Consider the following 22,531-nt stretch of genomic DNA (forward strand, 5'->3'; position numbering starts at 1 on the left):
ATCAACCGGAACCAGGGACACTTCCAATAACAACTGATGCATTTGTTGCATCAAAGAGTGCAGAACAGTACTCTACTCTCAGCCAGTCTTGTCTCATTGTTCCAAGGTTACAAGAGCGGAGCGGGCAGGGCGCAATCCATTCCTAGACCTGACAAATGCTGGACGAAGGAAGTGACGTCCCTACAAAACTTCAGCCACTATTAGATTATTAATGATAATTTTAAATCTAATTTATTTTTTTATTTTCGCCTTGTTGTGCAAGCACTGTTGAGCTTGTGCAGAGGCTGCAGTTTTTGCCAGAGGGGAACTGGAATCCCCTGGTTAGGCCTGGTTTCCCTCCGAGGTTTTTTTTCTCCTCCAATGGAGTTTTGGGTTCCTCGCCACCGTTTGCATACTGTTTTGCACTGTTTTGCCTGGCCGGGGGGGCTGCTAGAATTTGATAGTCTTATTTAATTAACTCTGCATATAGTAATTTATTGTGTGTCTGATATTTGACCTGTGTTTTGAATTCCATAACCTTTTATGTTTTACTTATAGTCATTTTTTCTTGTACAGCTGCTTTGTAACAATGAAAATTGTAAAAAGCGCTATATAAATAAAGCTGACTTGACTTGACTTATAGCCTTCGTCCGCTATTTCATCAAAAGACTCGAAAGTCTTTGACATTGCCCAAGCAGCCCACGCTGTGCGATGGGTGCATGAGGAAAGCGGACTCTCTTGACGCCTCCCGTCTGCACAGCATTGAGCCAGAGGTGTCTCTCTTGGACCACAAGAGTGGACATCGTCAGACCCAGTGTGCGCGCCGTCACTTCGGTCGCCCGGAGAGCGAGGTCTGTGGCGGTGCGCAGGCCCTGCATAACCACTGGGTCCTGTTTTACCTCGTCTAACCACTCTAAAATCGTAGCCTGGTGGCTCTGCAGGATGGCATGAAGGGTGGAGGCAGCTGACCCGTCAGTGACATCTGTGATGGTGGGGCGAACACGCTTTGGAAGGGAGCCTTGGGTGGAGCCCTCAGGTAGCATGTCTGTGGACACAAGTGCACTTGTGCCACTAGAGCATGCTCTTCCTGGGATACCGACATAGCTCTTAGCTGCTCCAGAGTCGAGGGAAGTCATGGCGACCTAGCCCGTCTGCCGCAAACGCACCGAAGGGGGCGTTCCCGTTTTTCGTAAGCTCGTCATGCACTGCCGGGAAACTGGCACCGGGGTGGAACTCGGATCCCGTGTTCCGTGTCCAGGTACCAGGATTTCGGCCGTGAACTGTGGGGGAAGGCAGTGCAGCTCGCTGCTCAAGGCGGTCCAGGCAAGCACGCCTGACATCTCCACGTTGGGTTCGTCCTGGGCTCGACCGACCGTAGCCGGGAGCTGCAGGGAGTCCTAAGCATCTGTGGTGGAAATTTTCATGAAGTTGGTTTCTTCACTCTAATCTCTGTAAAAATCGATATAAGACTGTCTATCCTGTTGTTGTTAAATTCCTTAGAAATGTTTTGCTACGTGGCTGTTAGGACTCTGTCCTTCCTGTCTCGAGCTTTCAAGCTCCCTGGGCAGAGTCATGACATTGCCACGTCTTTCGGGTTTCTGTTGTGTTATGTGTGGAGACATGTGGCTTCATGTTGTAACTTGATGCCACGTGTCTTCCTGTTATGTCTCTCAGCCCCACCCTCCTATCTCCTGTAATTTCTTAAGGGTTTCATTCCCATCGTCTGTTTGGTGTTTCACTTTAATTAGTGTTTTATTCCCATCAGCTGTCACCACTCTCCCCATGTAATCACTCCTCATTAGTGTCTCCCTTTATATAGTCTTAGTTTCCCTCTGTTCAGTGTCGGTGCATTGTCTAATGTTCATGCTTAACACGGATGTCTTGTCTTTGGAGTACATGTTGTTGAAGATAGGAGATGGCGACACATTTTTGTTACCACAGATGCGTTCCTGCTCAAGGGAGGGGAGGGAAATGTCACGTGGAAATGCTATAAAATTACTGTAAGTAGAGAAGGAGTGGACCTTCTCTCTGCACGATGCTTGTGATGTAGACTGAACGTCAATAAAATATAAAATACCCTGCAAGGTAACTCATCCTCTGTGTGTGTTGCATTTGTCTAAATGTATCAAACTCACCATGATTAAGGAATAAGAAAATTCCATGACACATCTGATGTCAGGAAATCGGCAGCTGATGTTGCAGCCGAAATCCTATCCTCTGCACGCCGTAGCGTGGATCTACTATGAGACTGTCTGGCGACGCCCATAGGACACAGGTTCGGCCCACCGGGAATCCCATATCACCACCGCCGCTCGCCACCACAGCTGGCTTTTTAGCCACTGTGGGGCAGGAAGCAAACGGTGTCGCGGCCGTGTCCAACGAACGGCCAGCCGTGACCGCAATACCGTTACCACGACCACTACTTTAACAAGCCGAAGCATGCGAGGTACTTATCTTGCCTGACTGTCTCGAGGATGGTGCGGTCGCACCCAAGACTACAGCGGGGAAACATGCCTGGCGACATGTGCACGCTACAGGAGAAGTTGCTCTTTTAGAAATATGCTCTTTTAAACACCTCCGACCAGCTACTGAAACGCCCAGGGGAATCGCAAACGCCAGGACGAGTTCCGCTGCTCTGCATCGTAGATCCATTAGGAAGAATCCAAGATCGCTCAGCATAAGCCTTGCAGGTTGCAAAGAACAAAAAGGTGAATGATGGGCACGCCATCTTCCCTTTTATACCCGTATGTACGGGGCGGAGTCTGGCATGCCGCCCCATTCGCCAAGTTCATTGGCCTTTTCAAAGAGTCGGAGATGACTGGTTCTCAAGTCAAACCCCATTCTTACAGTCTCACCACAACGTCGAGAGACCGACAGAAAGGGAACAGCTTTTACAGCACGTGATGAAGTGATGGAAGGGTTTAATTGCGCATAATGGTGACCACTTGTTATATGAATTCTTATTACAAGCCGTAAACTGAGACGGTGATAAAAGTGAAAGTTAGCTTGTAGCTAACATTCATCATGACTCCACTACTCCAGCGCTCTTGTTCTTCTCTAAAGCATCTCAACATGGATCACCCCCTTTGTTGCATGGACCCGTGGAAATCGTTTATGAAAAATGTGGGTCTTATTATGTCATTAACCCAGGAAGAAACTTGTTGCAGCTGTTTGTTGTAGTTCTTAAAAAGTGATCACTGGTAAAAAGAAAACCTCACTTTGGAGTGAACCTTGGGTGTCGCAACTTTGCAGATGTTGTTTATGATTAAACTCTATTACACACTAACTGAGGTTTAAAAATGCAATTCCATGGAAAAGCCCCTTTAACTTTAATGTCATTGTGTTCTCTCTAATCAATAGCCAATGCAGGGGTGCAAGGAGCCACCCCGGGGTATAGAGAAAGGACGAATGAGCCCTTGCAGGGAGTAAATGTATCCATAGCCAACAAGAGCGACACCATAAACACAACTGTAGAGCAAAAACTACATAACAATGAGTTAACACGTATTAAGAGTTAAGAGTTAAGGTTTTGTTATTTACAGTACTTCAGCCATTTAAGGTAATCTTAACAATAATTTGTCATCTTTTTATAGATACAGAAATAATGTAGTGGGAAAGTATGTATCTATTATTTTACAATCTACAAATATGCTGAATATGTTAAAATGGAAGTAGGTCAACAATCAAGACCATAAGTTAGAAAAGTGAGAAAAAGTGAGAGAGTACTCATTAATTTCTTGCTGCAAACATTTTTAATAGCAATCACCATAACAAAAACTTCCACACAATGAATAAAACATTTAATCCCAGGAAATCTGAGTATGTTTAGCCTAATCAGCCATCTATTTTTAAAGCATGCAGGGTAATGGAGACAGAGACACGATTAAGAATGCATGACTCAGAAAGTGATACGGTGGCTGAAGTTTCTACAGAGCTCAGGGCAGAACAAGAAAATTTTGCTCATTTAGTATTTCACAAAATGCTACATCTGTGCCCCCCTGAATTCATCTTGGGGCCCCCAATTTGAAAATACAATACAGTATACATTACACTATCCAGGCATTCTAAGCAAATAACATAACCCATTTAAAAAGCATCACTCCAAGGCATTTGTAAGTATTATAAAAGTTGAAAAGCCTTTATTAACACATGGCTTTATCTAAAAACACATTACATACGTGCACCGACATGTTGCGGCTTACAAGCCTCCATCATTTACAATTATATTTAGCAGATGCTTTTATCCAAAGCGACTTACAAAGAGTTCGGGGAGAAATAAGCGATATGTCATACAAAGAGCAATAGTACAATAAGTGCTTACCCGTTTCCACAAATGTTAAACCACCACCTTTTGAGAGAAATGTTTTTTTTTTCATTTGTCACACACGCCAAGTCACTTTATACAATCATCTAGCCACATGACATAGTCACCTAATCAAGCGTCGAAGCAACTCAAAACTAATTATATTTTATAAATATAGAAACTAATATAATATAAATTACAAAATATAAAGAAGAAGGCAAGAGAAAAGAAAAGAGAAACAAATTACAAAAAAGGGAAAATCTAATTCTCCATTTAAACCTGGAAATGTCTTTGCCTTCAATGTATAGATCCAAAAGGACTCTCTCTATTTTAAACGTTTTATCCCATCTCCCCCTCTTATAGATCTCGAAACATGCTCTATACCAGTGGTTCTCAAACTTTTTTGGTCATTCCCCACTTTAGACAAGGGGGAATTTTCAAGCCCCACCTGCCCCCATCGCCCCAACACAATGCTAATGAAATGCGCAACAAGCGCTAAAATACATCTAAAATGTATCTAAAATAAAAACTATATACATCAAATAACAGAAAGTTCTAAAATAAAGAAAATAAAATTGCAGCTGTGTCATAATAACTTTCATGAAATAAAAAAATTGAGAAAATAAAAGTGCAGCTGTGCACTACTAATTTCAAAAATAGAAAAGATATAAAAGTGCCATTTTGAAATCTGTAAAAAAAATCATTTAAATATGGCCACGAAAGTTTGTTCTGTTACAATTAATATGCCGATGTCATGTTATTTTGGCACTTCGGTTCCAGGTTATATTTTTCTCTGGGTCTCATATCTAATGTTCTTTTAATATAGACTCCATGTAGACTTCCCCTTAATGTTTCTACGGTGAAGCGTCATATTTGTCACGTGACACACCGCAGCCACACCTTATGACAGATCGCCTTAATTTCCTTTTTTATTTCAAAATATTCACAAACTTGCTTACCACGTCATCAACTATATGATATTCCGATTCTCAAAAATGTGTGTTTGGTCATTTATAAATAATCTTGATGTATACGTGAGACGGGTGCCACCATGTTTCTTTGCGACGCAGTTCAGAGAGCTCGTCCATCTCTGGCTCAGCTAAACCAACGCGCGAAAGCACAATTTGAATCTGGCAGTCACTGAACATTCTTAATCTCATATCTGGGACCGTATTCTCAGGGGCACGGAAATAATATCCCATATATGGGACCAAACCGGATACCGCTCAAAAGGTTAAAAATTTCTGTAGCGAGGCAGGCGGGACGAGAGCCGGGAATCGAGGCAGGTGCGTTAATGATAAAGAGCATCAGCTGTACGCGCACCGTACTATTGGGTTTCGGCACCAGTGTAACAAAGTTCCATGAAGGGAAGGAAGGAGGCGGGAACCGGCAAGATTTAACATCTTTAATCAAATCAAATAAACAAGGACGTAAAAGCCAAAACACAAACACAATTTCCGGGCCCGGTCCTCTCTCCCTGACGGTCCAGTCGCTCGTCCACTTATACTTCACAATCTCCTCCGTGATACCAGAGCGGTGCGCGTACAGCTGACGCTCGTTATCATTCACGCACCGGCCTCGAATCCCGGCTCTCGCCCCGCCTACCTCACTACAATTTCATTTGTAACCATGAATACAAAATTCCAGAAGATTTGATCTCACGTTTCCATATAAGGCATAAAAAGGAACATTTCCTCCCGTTTGGGTTTCCCCCACCTGTCACGTCTCTATTCCCCACCAGTGGGGCGTGCCCCACAGTTTGAGAAACGCTGCTCTATACCAACAATTTTTAATGTACTAGCATTACCTTGAGGTTTATCTCTATAATGTAGGGTCATGGGGTCCTGAGGATTACTAATTCGACTATATTTTTTGTGTTACGTGATATTACTTTTAATATCCTTTTCGTAATCTCTATTTAGAATCAACCACATGGTCACTTGATATACCACAAATTAGGTATTGAAATTGATAAATGAATTAACTTGAAACTCTTGGCCTGATGTAACAGTATATCAATAAATGTGTTCATCTTGACCACAATGACTGCGATAACCCCATCTGTAATTTCCTACACTTGAATTTTAACCAAGTATTAGACTCTCAAGGAAAGATGACATCTCACTAGTTCATTTTTAATGGATGGTGCTTTTCTTTACAATACAGAAGGAGATTCAGGCAAATCTTCCCCCAGATGAGGATCACTCATCAAAATGTCCCAATTAGTTTTTATAATTTAGGAGCATTCATTGCATTTAAGGTATTGATTAAGTACGTGACAGGATCGTCCTATGCAAAAATTTGCTCTGTCAATAGTTGTATTTTGGGGATTATTTACGATTTTGTCAACATAGATATTTTTCATACTCCAAAGAAGAATGTGAGAAGATTATTGTTTGAGACACAGTGTTAATCCAGGACTCTGGATTACATGACATAGATTTAAAAAACTGACCTATGAGTTTAAGCGACTGTGGCAAGTAGAGTAACGATACGTACACAAAAAACACAATCCTGGTTGGCAACTTTTATTTAAATGTCCGTGGGAGCAGGAAAAGAAGATGAGGAAATTAGCTCCTGCTAGCCATGGAAGCTCAGTCCCAGATTCCGGACATTTGAGTGGGCGGTTCGTTCCGCTGGTTGTTTGGGTGGCAGCATCCTGCTGAACGTTCAGTCGTTGGAACCTGTTAAAAGCCACAGACGCCACCATACGTGAGTTATGTATGTGCTTGTGAAGAACTTGCTCACCCTGGCTTCTGTGGCTTCACTTTTTATAGCAGCACCAATGAGGCGCAGGTGGTAACGAGCGGCAGGTGCGCCAATCAGATTTTTCCATCCCACGGCGACATTTATTGCGCAAGGGGTGACTTGTCACAGCGACATTCGGAAAAAGAACTGAGATTACATCTACATATGGTCTCACTGTCCAATTATTGGAGAGAGCATATGATCCCAAGAGGATTTCGATTTTAAACAGAAAAGGAAACTATTTTTAATAAATTCTCCCTTGACATGCTTTTATTGATTGAAGATGCAAACCAACAGAAGATAGAAATGCAAAGACAAATTGCTCAAATTAAAGATGAGATTATTACTAAGGGCCATGAAGCTTTTGTAAATTGAAGAAAAGAGCTCAAACCAGAAAAGTTTGCGAAATTCTAAAGAGATGAAATGGCTTACAAGGAGTAAAATGTGTTTCTATGGCTGCAAGTCATTAGCGGAGATACCACCTAGAAAATATTTTTTAGAAAACAAGCCAAGAACATATCAGAGATCCAGGAGACCAGAAAGTGGAAGACAAGACGAGGGAGAAACAAATCGACCAAGATCCCAGATTTAGGGCAGATACTTTTATTAGTGTCTGTAGCCTACTATATTGTTGCAAAATAAACCGTGTTTTAATAAAGACGAGACTGGCGAGAATGCATATTATATCATGACTGACAATAATATGTTTTTCTCCACACAAAACACGTGGCTCTGTCATGATTCTGCCACTAGATCAGAAAATTAGATTTTTCATGTCATGATTCTGCCATCTCTTTTCTTGATTTTCTGGCAGAATCATGATAGAGCCACGTGTTTTGTGTGGAGAGAAACATATTATTGTCGATCAGGACATAAAATTCTCTCCAGTCTCGTCTTTGGCCCCACCCCTCTCGTTTCCTCGTTAGCTCCCCGCCTGTGTCTCATTATCCACACCCATATTCGAATGATGTGATGTACAGTGACATTTTTATGGGTACCTGCACATGTTGGTATCAAAGGAAATAAAATGGCAGATAAAGCAGCAAAAGAAGCCATTAAAAACAATTATATTAACATAAGTTTTAGTATTAGTAAGAATGAAATCAAGAGTATTATTAAGGAAAGGTTAAAGGTAAGGTGGCAAAAACAATGGGATATAGAGAAGAAAGGTAGGTGGTTTTACGAAATTCAAAGGAAAGTGGGAGAGATGAGAAGTGCAGGAAAAAATAGAAGATAAGAGATAATAATATCAAGGATGAGATTTGTACACACAAGACTGTAACAAATTTCCATAGAAGGGAAGGAAGGAGGCGGGAACCGGCGAACATTTAACAACTTTAATTAAATCAAATAAACAATATACACGGAAGTAAAATGCCGGCAGCGCCCTCCCGGACGACTGCCAGCCATACAGAACATAAACACAAACTAAACATATGTCCGGGCCCGGTCCTCTCTCGTCAACAGTCCTGCCGGTCGTCCTTTTAAGCTCCCGTTCTCCTCCGTAAGATATGTGGGACCGGTGCACGCACAGCCGATTGCAACTATCACTCACGCCACCGGCCCCGCCTCACGGTTCTCGTCCCGCCTTCCTCACCACAAAGACTAAATGGCACTCTTTATAAAATGGGTAATCATGATACGGGAAGGTGTGAAATTTGTGGGCAAGAAGAAACTGTGGAACATGGAATGTTATACTGTCAGAAATATATGTCTAAAAGAAGTATTCTAGAGCAAAATCTAGAAGAAATCAAAATGCAATTTATATAAGGAGATATTTTACAAAACAATTCTGGAAACAAATGTTATAGCTTTATATTTCAATATCTAAGAATAACAATTTTGTGGAAAAGGATAAAATAAAAATAAGTCATTTTGATCCACACTCAATACCCATTGTGGGTCTTTGGTTTCATGTGTATTATTAAATCCGTGTTTACACCTCCACTGCTGCCTGCGCTTGGGTTCTTCCTCCCCCACGATCATGACATTTCACCTTTTAGTATTTTTCCCCCTCTTTTCATTTCTCTCTCCTTGTTCTTTATTGTTTGTAATTTAAATTGCAGTAGCTACTACATTAATGAAAAATATTGAGTTTAAGTTGCTTCGATATTTAAGTAGGTGACTGTCATGTGACTAAATGATTGTTTAAAGGGACTTTGCATGTGTTTGTAGTTTGACTCCCTGATGAAGGCTTGTAAGCGGCAAACGCGTCGGTGTACTCGTGTAATGTGTTTTTAGATATAGCCAGGTGTAAATAAAGGCTTTTTAACTTTTATAACAGTAATGTCTTTTTCATGAATTAAGAAATCCTGTATCCAAAGAGCACAGATACATAGATTATATACCCAGGAGCATACATTGGTTTTAACATAAAATTACATTATGATTAGTACTTCTGTGCTCGATTCAGGGTTCTTACATGTTTCTTACAGATTTCCAGGGTTCTGACAGGTTTCTTACAGGTTTCCAGGGTTCTTACAGGTTTTGGAAAGATTTGGCTCACTGCATTTTGGTGATGAATGTTACATAAACATTCGATATAATGCTGGATTTGGAGATTGTTTGAAACTGATAGATAGTTACTTATAGTGAATCAACAGTTATCAGGGATAATGAGATTATGTATTGTGTGCTCGTGCTTCACTTTTCAAATACTTTTTGCATTTACTGTTTATACATTGTGTATTGTGTATTATGTATTATGTAAAGTTCTTATACTGTATACTTGTTTATTTGTAAACCTAAGTGTATAAATATCTGTATATAAACTGTATTCTAAACTGCAGAAGCAAACTCTCAAGAATTCCAAGTATTCTCAAGGTGCTCCAGCATTATGAAAACTATTATAACTATTTATGAAACAGTTTCTACACTTACAAATGCATCTACTTTTACATCCACTTTTAACATCCCTGCCACGTGTTAGCCCTCTCTTCAACCATGCCATGCCTACCATACTTTCCAACCATCACTATGCTCTTTTGCTATTGATTCTCACCCTGAAAAAGCTACACGATTCTCTGCTCTCGGCTGCATCTCCTGTTTTATATGAGTATGTGTATGCTTTTGTTTTACTTTTCACTGTGTTTACTTTTTCAATGTCTGTTTCATCTGAAACTCGATCTGATCTCAGTTCCTAGCATGCAAATAAAATTTCATTCATTGAACAAAAATACTTAAAGATATGATTTATCTGTTGTGTCATTAAACATATGTGTATTGATAAACATTCAATGGACAATTGTTGAACATTTAAATAAAATTAGATTGGAGTTGAATTATTAAAGTTGATGAATTTAATATACTATACTCAGTTTGAGCTAAGGTTAACAATTGGCTAAGTTTAACATTATGTATCCATCTCAATTAAAGATAAATCAATTGTGTGCGAATGGTTAAAAAAAGATACATTTCAACATATTATTTATTGTTCAACAGCTTTTAATCAAATAATATTTTATTTTGGTGTCCTGTGTGCTTTTTATAAATCCCCTTTTTATTGTGGGACCTATTAATATGTTTGTTAAATTATTACAAACATTTTATTTACCTGGTCTAGGTAATCGGTAATATAGCTAGTTTTATCAAACAAAGAAACATATCAAATGTACTCTAGCAGTTCTAGTATTTTTGACAAATTAATTTGTATAATCAGCAAAAATTAATTTACAAATATATCGTACTAAATAACGAGTATTACTAAATAGAACATTATTGAAAACTGAACTAACTTTGTGATTTGTGGATAAGCTACAATTGAATGGTGTATTAATTACTAAATAATTACCAAAAACATAATATAAAAGAAACGTGGTTGCACTGAATTCGTTTTCATTGCTTAATTTATTTAGAGGCTTGTATGTTCTCAGAGAGGAGCTTCACATATCACATTTCTGTTAAAGCCTTCCGACATACATTATAGATAACATCATGTGACCTGTACAACATTATAATCGAAAAAGAGTCACAATTTATGGCATTTAGAGCACAGCAAGACGGAACAATGACATTTATAGCAAAGACATTTTATGACCTGCAAGCTACTACACTGGAAGGGGAAAGAATAGATTTTAATATTTTAAGGGGAAGAGTCGTTCTTATTGAGAATGTGGCATCACTTTGAGGGACAACCACCCAGGACTACAGCCAGCTCAATGAGCTTCAGAGCAGATATCCTCACCGACTTGTGGTCCTGGGCTTTCCCTGTAACCAGTTTGGATATCAGGTTTGTGCATAGAGGAAATGTTCTACCATGCAATTACTAATAATTTTAACTTAAATACCATTCAATTGTAGCTTATCCACAAATGACCAAGCTAGTTCGGTTTGAAATAATTTTGTATTTAGTAATACTAGTTATTTATTATGATGTTAGTACGATATATTTGTAAATACATTTTTGATGATCATACAAATGTATTTGTCAAAAAATGTTTAATTAATTCTCTTCAATGTCACTTTTTAGGAGAACTGCTCTAATGCAGAAATTCTGAATTCATTGAAGTATGTACGTCCAGGTGAAGGGTTTCATCCCAAATTTTCCATTTTGGAGAAGAGTGATGTAAATGGGAAAGATGCACATCCTGTCTTTTCCTACTTGAAAGACAAGCTTCCTTATCCAGAGGATGACCCTATATCATTTATGCAGAACCCTAAATATCTAGCCTGGCACCCTATCAGTCGGAATGATATTTCATGGAATTTTGAAAAGTTTCTAATTGGACCCGAGGGTGAGCCCTTCAAAAGATACAGTAGAACCTTCAACACTATTGATATTGAACCAGACATCCAAAGACTGCTGAAGCTGACCAAAAACTAATCAAAACATGCTAATGATCATTGTGTTTGATTCACTATTTTTCTGATCAAGCATCATTATGGCATCATCTCACTTTCTTTTATATTACTTAATGAGAGTGATATAGCAAAGTGTAAAGAGGTATCACTTGAGACAACTGTAAATATAAAAGAATTAAAGATCGTGTCATTAAGAAATTATTGCTGCTACAAAAAAATGTGTAATTCAATTTCAACCAGTCACTCAAAAGAATTTGTGTAAACGAGCTAAAGCTAAATTGCTTATCTACAAATGACCAAAATGGTACAGTTTTACGTAATTTAAAAAAATTCGAGTTAGTATGATAAATTTGTTTATTTATTTTTAATAATTTGTCTTCAATGTCAGTTTCTGGAGCAAAGGGAAGCTAAAATGATAAAAAGCTATTTAGACAAAGAATGCACTTATATACATAATCCAATGTACATCAACATTCTGAAATTATATTTACATAGGTGGTTTGTTCAATTATTTAATAAAATTATTTCTCTATTCTCAGCATGTCTGCGTTTTTTTCCTGATTTACACTTCGACAAATGATTGTTAGGAAAAATGTGTGAACTAAATTTGGAATCTACTGTATTTCTCCACATCACTCCAAACTCTTTCATTTCTAAATTACAATATTTTGAGTGTATTTTTGTATTGCCCTGGTTCTAATCTCAGAGTGCTTTGTTGTATAATTTATTTTTAATTTTCTCAAAAATTTAATTTCATAAAGTGATGACATTATTCTAGTAACGTTGAGTTTATTGTTATAACACTATGGGGCCGTTTGCCGGTCAGGCCTTAAGACTAGTCCTAGACTAAAACAAATGTAAGAGCTCTCTGAACTGAAAATTCCTTGTGACATATTTTAAAATACATAAGTGAAGGCGTGCCATTGAAAAAATGCTTTTTGCTATTCGCTAACTAAAAAGTTTTTGCTCTCTGTGCTTGTTCAAAATAAAATGTTGTATTTGGTCAGCCGATCCACATTAAAATATTAAAACTTTTCTAGCCAATCAATAACTATCATGATCGCGATGGGTGAGACAAGGACAGAGGACCCAGGTGCAGACAGTGGGTAAGGGGTTTACGCATGACTTTAATAATAAATACAAAACAAAACAGGGGGATATGATAACAAGACAGGACTAATAATAACTAAACTATTAACATGAACATCAAACCTACACTAGACTAGACTAAAATAAACAAATTTTAACTAATTAACAAGCAATAGGAAATGAGAGGACGGGAACAGAGATGACCGGAGACATAATTGCCTCTCTCCACATTAAACATGAGGTTCTGTCATTATCTTGCCACTACACCAAGAGAAACATGACATGATGCGGCAGAATCATGACAGTAACAGGCTATGAGTATACGCTTAGGGCGGCGCAATAGAGAATGACCAAGCAGGACAATTTAAGATTCCATTCTGCTTGCATTTTGCTCTTATGATCATTCATATGTTCGTACGGTGACCACCACACAACAAACAAATGTGGGACACTGGGACGGCGGCAGAACTTTTTTTAGGGGTGCTAAGGGGGGATGCTTTAGAGGCTGGGCTAATAAAATTATTCAATTAATAAATGCCTTAGCTATACAACATGCAATTTTGCCATTTAAATACAGAACAGCTTCTTAAAAATATTGTTGTAGTGCATAAGCCTATACACTTCTCCCATTTGTGCACTTCGGTATTGTTATTATTAATTAAGCTTATTTTATATACTGTGCTTTTTTTAAACATTATGCAATGTGTAAAGTAGCCTACGAAACAAACGTATTTATGAACTAAACAAAACAATCTGTATTGGGGAGAGCTAGGACTGTATGTTGTTTTCGGTGGATTCGCTGGAACACCTCATCCACACTGACACTCCAATTAGAGAGCGAGACCAGACACAGTAGAACAGTTGACGTGGCTTTAATGATGAATAACCACCCCAAATTACACACAGCACGGTGTTTAATGCTTACAGTTTGAGCCTTTACATTGATCCGTACTATATTGGTATCTGCAATGAACAAATATAAATAATATATATGAGAAGGTGTGCTAGCGTAATGGGCACATTTTAACTTGAGCTTAGCTACAACTTATTCAACAGTCGGCAGTCAGTTATCACATTAAACATCAAATAAACACTGCTACACAAATAACATATGCTTATATTAGCGCCGAAAATCGCCGCTTCATTTGCAAATCAAAGAACTAATAATCAATCATTATAACCCACCTTTATCACAAACGCAAACAGGCATCAATGTAAAAAATGAACTAGGCGTCCGTGAACAGCTCAATATTATGTTCCCAAGGCCCCGTTAGCTGCCCAGCGAGGTGCCTGATGTAAAAACAGTACATTCAGTCCTGAACCGTTCCTTCACAATAAAACTGAAAATGTAAAAAAAAAATTACAACCGTCGCCCCCAGAATAGCCTAGCTATTATGTTAAGACTACTTAATTCCTCAAGGTGTTGCTGGAATCCCTGCACTGGTTCCGCCGTCATCTGGAATGGCAGACAGCTGGACCAGACGTACCACTGGCCGCAAGTAGATCTTCTCACGACTTGAACTTTGGCTGACCGGACACAACCATCTGCACTCTCGATCACCTTGACGATCTTCCCAATAGCCCACTGCGCTCTCGGAAGCTGGGGATCAACGATCATAGTGACTGTATTGTAGAACAATAACTTTGACGACAAAAGGTGTGTTTCTTGATAATTTGCCTGAATTGTCTCAAATCTCTAGCATGAGTAATAACGTTGAAGATCTTGACTTTACCATTGAAAATATTAATGCCACCTTCTCGGAAACGCTAGACATAGTTGCTCCTCTGCGGCTAAAGAAGATTAAAAATGACAGACCGACACCGTGGAATATTGAACACGCTCAGGCTCTAAAGAAAGCGGCATGAAAAACTTTAAGAAAACTAAATTAGAGGTATTTTGTACTGCCTGGAAGGATAGTATTAAAAAATACAGGAAAGCCCTAAAAACGTCTAGATCCGCCTACCTTTCATCACTAATAGAAGAAAACCAGCATAACCCTAGGTTTTTATTTGATACAGTGGCTAAATTAACCAAAAATAAATCGTCAGCGACAAATAAAATCCAAGATATTAGAGAAAAAAATTATAACTAATGAACCAGAAGTGAAACCCGCTGAACAAACAACAAACTACAGCGCCTCTTAGGAGAAATTGCGATTATTTTATACTATAGATCACAATGAACTCTCTAAAATCATTAGATCATCTAAATCAACTGCATGCATGCTAGACCCTATACCTACAAATCTACTGAAAGAGATGCTCCCAGAAATAATAGATCCTCTACTTAGCATTTAATTCATCTCTGACATTAGGACATGTGCCTAAAGCATATAAGGTGCCTGTTATAAGGCCCCTTGTCAAAAAAAACCATCTGGAACCTGGAGAACTAGTTAACTACAGACCTATTTCGAATCTACCTTCCTTATCTAAAGTTCTGGAAACAGTAGTCTCAACTCAAATATGTTCCTTCCTCGAAAAGAATGAGATTAATGAAGATTTCCAGTCTGGATTTAGAGCACATCACAGTACAGAGACTGCTCTGATTAGAGTTACAAATTATCTGCTTATGGTGTCTGACCGTGGTTGTATCTCCTTATTGGTGCTGCTAGATCTTAGTGCTGCATTCGACACCATTTACCACAGTACGCTCCTACATACACTCGAAAATGATGTCGGTATTAAGGAAATAGCTTTGAAATGGCTTAGATCTTATTTATGCGTCCGTTTTCAATATGTAGCAATAAACAATGAGGTATCACGCAAATCGCAAGTCCAGTACGGTGTACCACAGGGCTCAGTCTTAGGGCCGATGCTCTTTGCATTATACATGCTACCTCTAGGAGATATAATAAAGCGACACGAAGTAAGCTTTCACGGTTATGCTGATGATGCGCAACTTTATATTTCCTCGAAGCCTCATGAAACACAGCAATTCCATCGAATAGTGGAATGCATAGTCGATATAAAAAAGTGGATGAGTAGCAATTTTTGATTACTGAACTCGGACAAAACTGAAGTGTTACTTATCGAACCGAAAACCGCCCTACGTAACAGCCAAGAATACTGCTTGACTATTGATGGATGTTCCATAAAACCCTCATCTTCAGCAAAGAATCTTGGCCTTTTATTCGATAGTACTCTGTCATTTGAGAACCAGGTCGCCACCACCTGTAAAATTAGGTGGTTGCCCTGCAGGCCTATTACAAAAACTCCAACTTGTCCAAAATGCGCCAGCTCAAGTTCTTGCACATACTAAAAAGTATGAGCATATTAGCCTGGTTCTGTCAACCTTGCACTGGTTACCTATAAAGCATCGTATTAACTTTAAAATCTTGCTTATTACCTATAAAGCACTGCATGGTTTAGCTCCTCACTACTTGAGTGAACTTCTCACGTATTACAGTCTTTCACGTGCACTACGCTCTCAGGCGTCAGGTCAGTTGGTAATACCTAGAATATCAAAATCAAGTGCAGGCGGCAGTATCTAGCGCCTAAACATTGGAACAGTCTTCCCTGCACTGTCCGGGAGGCAGACACACTCTGTCAGTTTAAATCTAGACTAAAGACGCATCTTTTTAATCTTGCATACACTACACTATCATAATATATATATATTCCAAAGATTTAGGCTGGACTAGTTAGATCAACCGGAACCAGGAACACTGCCAATAACAACTGATGCATTTGTTGCATCAAAGATTGCAGAACAATACTCTACTCTCAGCCAGTCTTGTCTCATTGTTCCAAGGTTACTAGAGCGGGCAGGACGCACACTCTTAAAAATTCTGGGTTAAAAAAACCAATTTGGGTTGGGTTAACTGTTTGACCCAGCATGCTGGGTTATTTTCTTGACCCAAAATTGGGTTAAAAATAAACATAACTTCTGGGTTAACCTCAACCCAAAATAGGTTAAAATTTACAACTAGGTATTTTTATTTAATTTTATTAAAAGTCTATTTGTGAAAAGTAAAGGTTGTGTTTGTGTGTTGGGGTCTGAGAGAAGCGCATGGCAAATCAAGTGGGGAAAAACAAGTTTATTTTACATTCAGCGATAACAAACTGCATGAATTCTTTTTCCCTAAGAAAGAAATGGTCACAGTAAAAATGAATCAATTGTAGTGTAAAACATTGGCATAAAAACATTCTCTAATATGTTTAACACACCTCTACACAATGTCAGCATCATTTAACATTGTGTAAAAATAACAAAATAGATAAACTCTACATTTCCTACTAGAGAAATTGTCACAGTAAAATAAATTGTAGCGTAAAAAATCATTGACTTCAAAACATTTGAACTTGTTTTACACTTTATGCACATCAGCATGTCAGAATCAGTAAACATTCAACCAAAGCAACAGAGAAATTGTCACAGAAAAATAAATTAAAAACATTGGCAATCTCAGATCATGTTTAATATTTAAAAGCTGCTGTCCATTAGGTCTTTTAAAAAGACACTGTTTGTCTCTGTAGGGATCCAACAATATCATTGAAAAGGCCAGATGTGTGCTCAACTACATAATTGTCAGTGAGGAATTTTACCTTAATTTAGCCAAAAACAGTGTGTTACGTCCCCAGAGTTCTGGGTTCGTTTTATAGTCATCTTTTTAGGTCTAGTATTGCTTGTGGTGTGTGTTTGTTTATTTTACCAGGCAAGATGGCTTCTGGGACTGTCCTGGCAGCTGGTTGGTGGTTCAATGGCTGATTGGGACCTCGAACTCCGCCTACTCGTCAGTGGCTGCAGCTGGCGGGGCTCTTTAAAAAAGCACAGTTTTTCCTCAGTTCTCTCTCTCTGTTCCTGCTTTTGGTTTGGTTTGTACACTGTGTGGAGGTCTTTAGAAAACTTTTCTGACACTGATACAAACATGTGACAATAGTTTGTAAACCTTTGTTTGGGTGTGAGTAAAGTTAATTTGTGTTCCATTTTGGAATTTGTAGCAGCAAGAGGGAGCATTTGCATTATTGTGGCTCCTAATAATTTGTGCTAATTCTTATTCTTTTCCTTGTTATTCTTAATAATTAATATTATTTTCTTTGTTGTTCTTAGGGAGTTGGGGAGTAGATTTAGAGCTACCCCGGGGTATACATCACCCGTAGGAATATGTCTCTGTCTAGAAACACCAGCTAGACCTGGACGGACCACCAGCTGTAAGTTTGGTTAGGGCGCCTTGATCGTGTGCCAGATAGGGATTATTGTATTTTATTTTGGGGGTTAGTATAGGTTAGGGGTGGGGGTTTTCTTTTGTTCATTTCTTTACTTTGGTCCGTCCAGCCCTCCCCTCTTCCAAGTTAATTATTATTGTTTATCCTTTACACCATTTACTGTGGCTAAATAAAAGCTTGTTTTTTTATATATATATATGGTATTTGGTGTTTGTGTCCTTTTCTCCGACTGCGACTCCATACCTCCTTTACTGGCACTGGTGGGCCCGAGTAGTGGATTGTCAGGTTCCCCTCCTTTCAGGAGATAGAACGTAACAATTGGGGGCTCGTCCGGGATCCTGGCACCCCACTGCTCGGACCACCCGGTGCTCAGTGATTGGGGTGTGGTGTTGGGGTGTGAGAAGGGCCTAGAAGTTTTGCATAGCAGTCGTTGCTGTCCTGTAGTTTCTTAGTATTTGTAGTTTGTAGTGTTCGTTGTGTACTGAGTATCTCCGTATTATACTGGATGAGAGGTGAGCATGGCGGCTACTTCAGATGTGGCAGGCTTTATTGCAGAGCCCTCCTTGGGTTCATTGGTTAACCTATCTAAGGTGGATTTGTTAGCACTAGCGGACTATTACAATCTTACAGTGGATAGACAGGCTCGTAAAGCAAATTTAGTATTGGTGATTAAAAACCATTTGTTGAGTCTGTCAAGGGTAGGAGTTATGGCTGTGGAGGATGTGGAAACCGAGGATGAAACTGAGGACGAGGGCGCCTTAGAGAATCCCTCGCCTGCACGGTCGAAGGGTGTTCTGGGAGATGGAGAAGCTCCGGTGCCTCGAACTCTGCCAAGGTATGACCCGTTGTCTCCTGTGTCTCCAGAGTCTGTAGAGGTCGCTCGGCTGAAACTGAAAACGGCCCGTCTGGAAGCAGATCAAAGAGATAAGGAAGACAAAAGGAGGTATGAAATAGAAATTCGAAAAATAGAGGCCGACAAGGAAGCTCGAGTTATTATTCGGCGCATGGAACTTGAGGCAGGGGTGACTCCTCACACAGTTGGCAAACCAGGTAATTTTGATGTAGGGAGGAACATTGCGGTGGTTCCTCCATTCCGGGAGTCTGAGGTAGACTCCTACTTTTCTGCCTTTGAGCGGGTAGCTGCTGCCCTACAGTGGCCAAAAGACGTCTGGCCATTACTCCTTCAATGTAAGCTAACTGGGAAGGCCCAGGAGGTTGTGGCCTCTCTCTCTGTAGAGGATAGTTTACATTATGATGTGGTTAAAGCTACCGTGCTGCGTGCCTATGAGCTGGTACCAGAGGCTTATAGACAGCGATTCAGAAATTATAAGAAAAGCGGTAGTAAAACATTTGTTGAGTTTGCCAGGGACAAAGAGTCCTTGTTTGACCGTTGGTGTGCAGCTAATAAAACATCTACTTATGAGGCTTTGAGAAATCAGATATTGTTGGAGGATTTTAAGAACAATTTACCTGAAAGAATCGTGATGCATCTTAGTGAAAACAAGGTGGCGACGTTGGGTCAGGCAGCCGTCCTGGCCGATGAATATGCTTTAACGCATAAAACTATGTTCACAGCATCCAGTCAGAGCAGGACATCCGCTTCACCAGCGGCTGGTACATCACGTTCTTCATACCCTTCTACTGTTCCTCGAAAAGACGACAGGGAATGTTTTTATTGCCACCGGAAAGGTCATTTAATCTCAGATTGTTTCTTACTAAAGAACAAGCCTAAATCACCTCCGCCTGCTCGTAAGAGTGTTGGTTTAACTCAGTCTGTTTATTACCAGGACGCTAGAAGTGCCAGCAGGGTCCTTTCGGGAAAACCTGATGTGGTGTTTACTCCATTTATGTCTGTAGGGAGTGTTTCATGCACAGGGAAAACTGAAGACCAGAGGGAAATTAAAATCTTACGTGACACTGGTGCGGCTCAGTCAGTTATTCTTACAGATGTGTTGCCATGGTCTGAACAGACATACTGTGGTTCACATATACTTTTGTGCGGTATTGAAGCCAACCCAATTTCTGTGCCTTTACACTGGGTTCACTTGCATTCTGATTTGGTTTCAGGTCGGTTCCGTGTTGGCGTGGTGCCTACGCTAGCAGTGAAAGGGGTAACACTATTGCTAGGAAATGACATTGCTGGGGGTAAGGTGTCTCCAGTACTAGAAGTAACAGACAGACCCCAATCTAATGTTTCTGACATTGGCCTAGTCCAAAAATACCCTCAAGTGTTCCCTGCATGTGTTTTAACAAGGGCACAGGCTCGCATACAGGGGTAAACAGTGAATTTGTCTGATACTATTTTTGAACGGGTTGAAACTGTAGATGTAGAGTTTAAACCAGAAGGGTCACCTTCTGTGAAGTCTGAGAAAGGGGGATGCGGAGTCGCTCTCCAGTTAGGTGATGTGTTGTCACCCATTACATCAGAGAGGCTGATTGAGTGGCAAAAAGAGGATGTTAGCCTTAACAAATGCTTTGCTTCTGTGGTCTCTCTTGAAAAGGCAAAAGTACAGGAGATTGCTTACCTTATGGACGCAGGGGTTCTAATGCGTAAATGGACTGCACATAAAACGGGTGAGGATTGGGATACAGTTTGGCAGGTAGTTGTTCCAACACCATTACGACAGCAAGTATTGTCACTGGCTCATAACCCTGCATGGTCCGGACATTTAGGGGTAACTAAAACATACAACAGAGTCCTCCGACATTTCTTCTGGCCAGGATTAAAATCGGACATTGTGCAATACTGTAAAACCTGTCATGTATGCCAACTTGCAGGAAAAGTCAACCAACCTATTCCTCGTGTGCCACTTCACCCAATTCCTGTGATTGGAGAACCGTTTGAGCGGGTGATTATAGACTGCGTAGGTCCATTACCAAAAACTCGAACAGGTAACCAGTTTCTGCTTACCATTATGTGCAGTGCCACTCGATACCCGGAGGCTATTCCTCTCCGGACAATTACAGCTAAGACAATTATGAAGAGTCTAATCAAGTTCTTTTCCACCTTTGGTCTCCCCAGAGTGATCCAGACGGATCAAGGAACTAATTTCATGTCCAAACTGTTTTCTTCTGCATTAAAAACGTTGTCCATATCACACCAGGTTTCCAGCGCTTACCACCCAGAAAGTCAGGGTGCTCTTGAACGCTGGCACCAAACCCTCAAAACCATGCTGAGAAAATATTGTATGGAAACAGGTGCTGATTGGGATCAGGGGGTGCCCTTTGTTTTGTTTGCTGTTAGAGAAACAGTGCAGGAATCATTAGGGTTCAGCCCTGCTGACCTCGTGTTCGGACACACTCCTAGGGGTCCGTTAAAAGTGTTAAAGGAGAGTGTTCTATTTGGTGGGCCCAGTAGCGCCCCTAAGAATGTGTTAGACTTTGTTAGTCAGATGCGGGAGAGGTTGCATGCTGCTTGCATGCTAGCCCAGGAATCTCTCTCTTCCTCTCAGTCACGTATGAAAAAACAGTATGATAAACAAGCAAAAGACCGTGCGTTTTTGCCAGGGGATCAAGTACTGGTTTTATTACCCATCCCAGGTTCATCACTGTCTGCTAGGTTTTCTGGACCGTATGTTGTGGAACGCAAAGTCAGTGATACTAACTACATTATCAATACACCAGATCGCAGGCACTCCTCTCGTTTGTGTCATGTTAACATGCTTAAAGCATATCATGTGCGTAATTCTTCCGATAACCCCTCTAGTGTTCCGGTTCAGTCTGAGGGATCCAGCATGGCGTTGGTGGTGCCTGTGCCTACTGTGGACCTAGAGGAGAACAATAATGATGGTTTGGAATTGCGTCACTCATTAGAACAGAGTAAGCGTCTTAGTAATTCAGAGATGCTACAAAACTTACCTTCATTAATGGAACATTTGGATGACAGTCAAAGAGATGATCTAGTCTCTCTAATACAGTCTTTTCTTACAGTGTTCCAAGATGTTCCTAAGAGCACGTCTGTTTTGGCGCATGACGTCGATGTTGGCAGTACATCTCCTATTCGCCAACATCCGTATCGAGTAAACGTAAGAAAACGAGAGTTAATGAAAGAAGAGGTAGACTACTTGTTAAAACATGACATGGCAAAACGTAGTCACAGTGCTTGGAGCTCCCCATGTATTTTGGTTCCGAAACCAGATGGCACGTCTCGTTTATGCACGGACTACCGTCGAGTAAATGCTGTAACTGTGCCAGATTCCTATCCGCTGCCTAGGATAGAAGATTGCATTGACCGGATTGGTTCGGCTGTTTTTGTAAGTAAACTCGATTTGCTTAAAGGTTATTGTCAAGTGCCCCTCACCCCACGGGCTTCTGACATTTCGGCTTTTGTGACCCCTGATAATTTTGTACAATATACAGTTATGCCATTTGGGATGTGTAATGCACCTGCTACTTTTCAGCGTTTGGTTAACATTGTGTTTGATGATGTTCCCAACTGTACAGCTT

The 22,531-nt window shown here is 40.1% G+C and overlaps 1 protein-coding gene across 1 annotated transcript; it reads left to right on the plus strand.

The window, feature by feature from the left end:
* Positions 1 to 11,036: 11,036 nt before the first annotated feature.
* Positions 11,037 to 11,852, plus strand: gpx2 (glutathione peroxidase 2; the record flags this gene model as incomplete). The annotated part of the gene is made up of 2 exons (XM_079459408.1): positions 11,037 to 11,258; positions 11,499 to 11,852. 2 exons carry the CDS (start codon positions 11,037 to 11,039, stop codon positions 11,850 to 11,852), a joined length of 576 nt encoding a protein of 191 aa, XP_079315534.1.
* Between the last annotated feature and the right edge of the window lie 10,679 nt (positions 11,853 to 22,531).

Source organism: Barbatula barbatula, assembly GCF_947034865.1.
Source record: "Barbatula barbatula genome assembly, chromosome: 6".
Taxonomy (NCBI): Eukaryota; Metazoa; Chordata; class Actinopteri; order Cypriniformes; family Nemacheilidae; genus Barbatula; species Barbatula barbatula.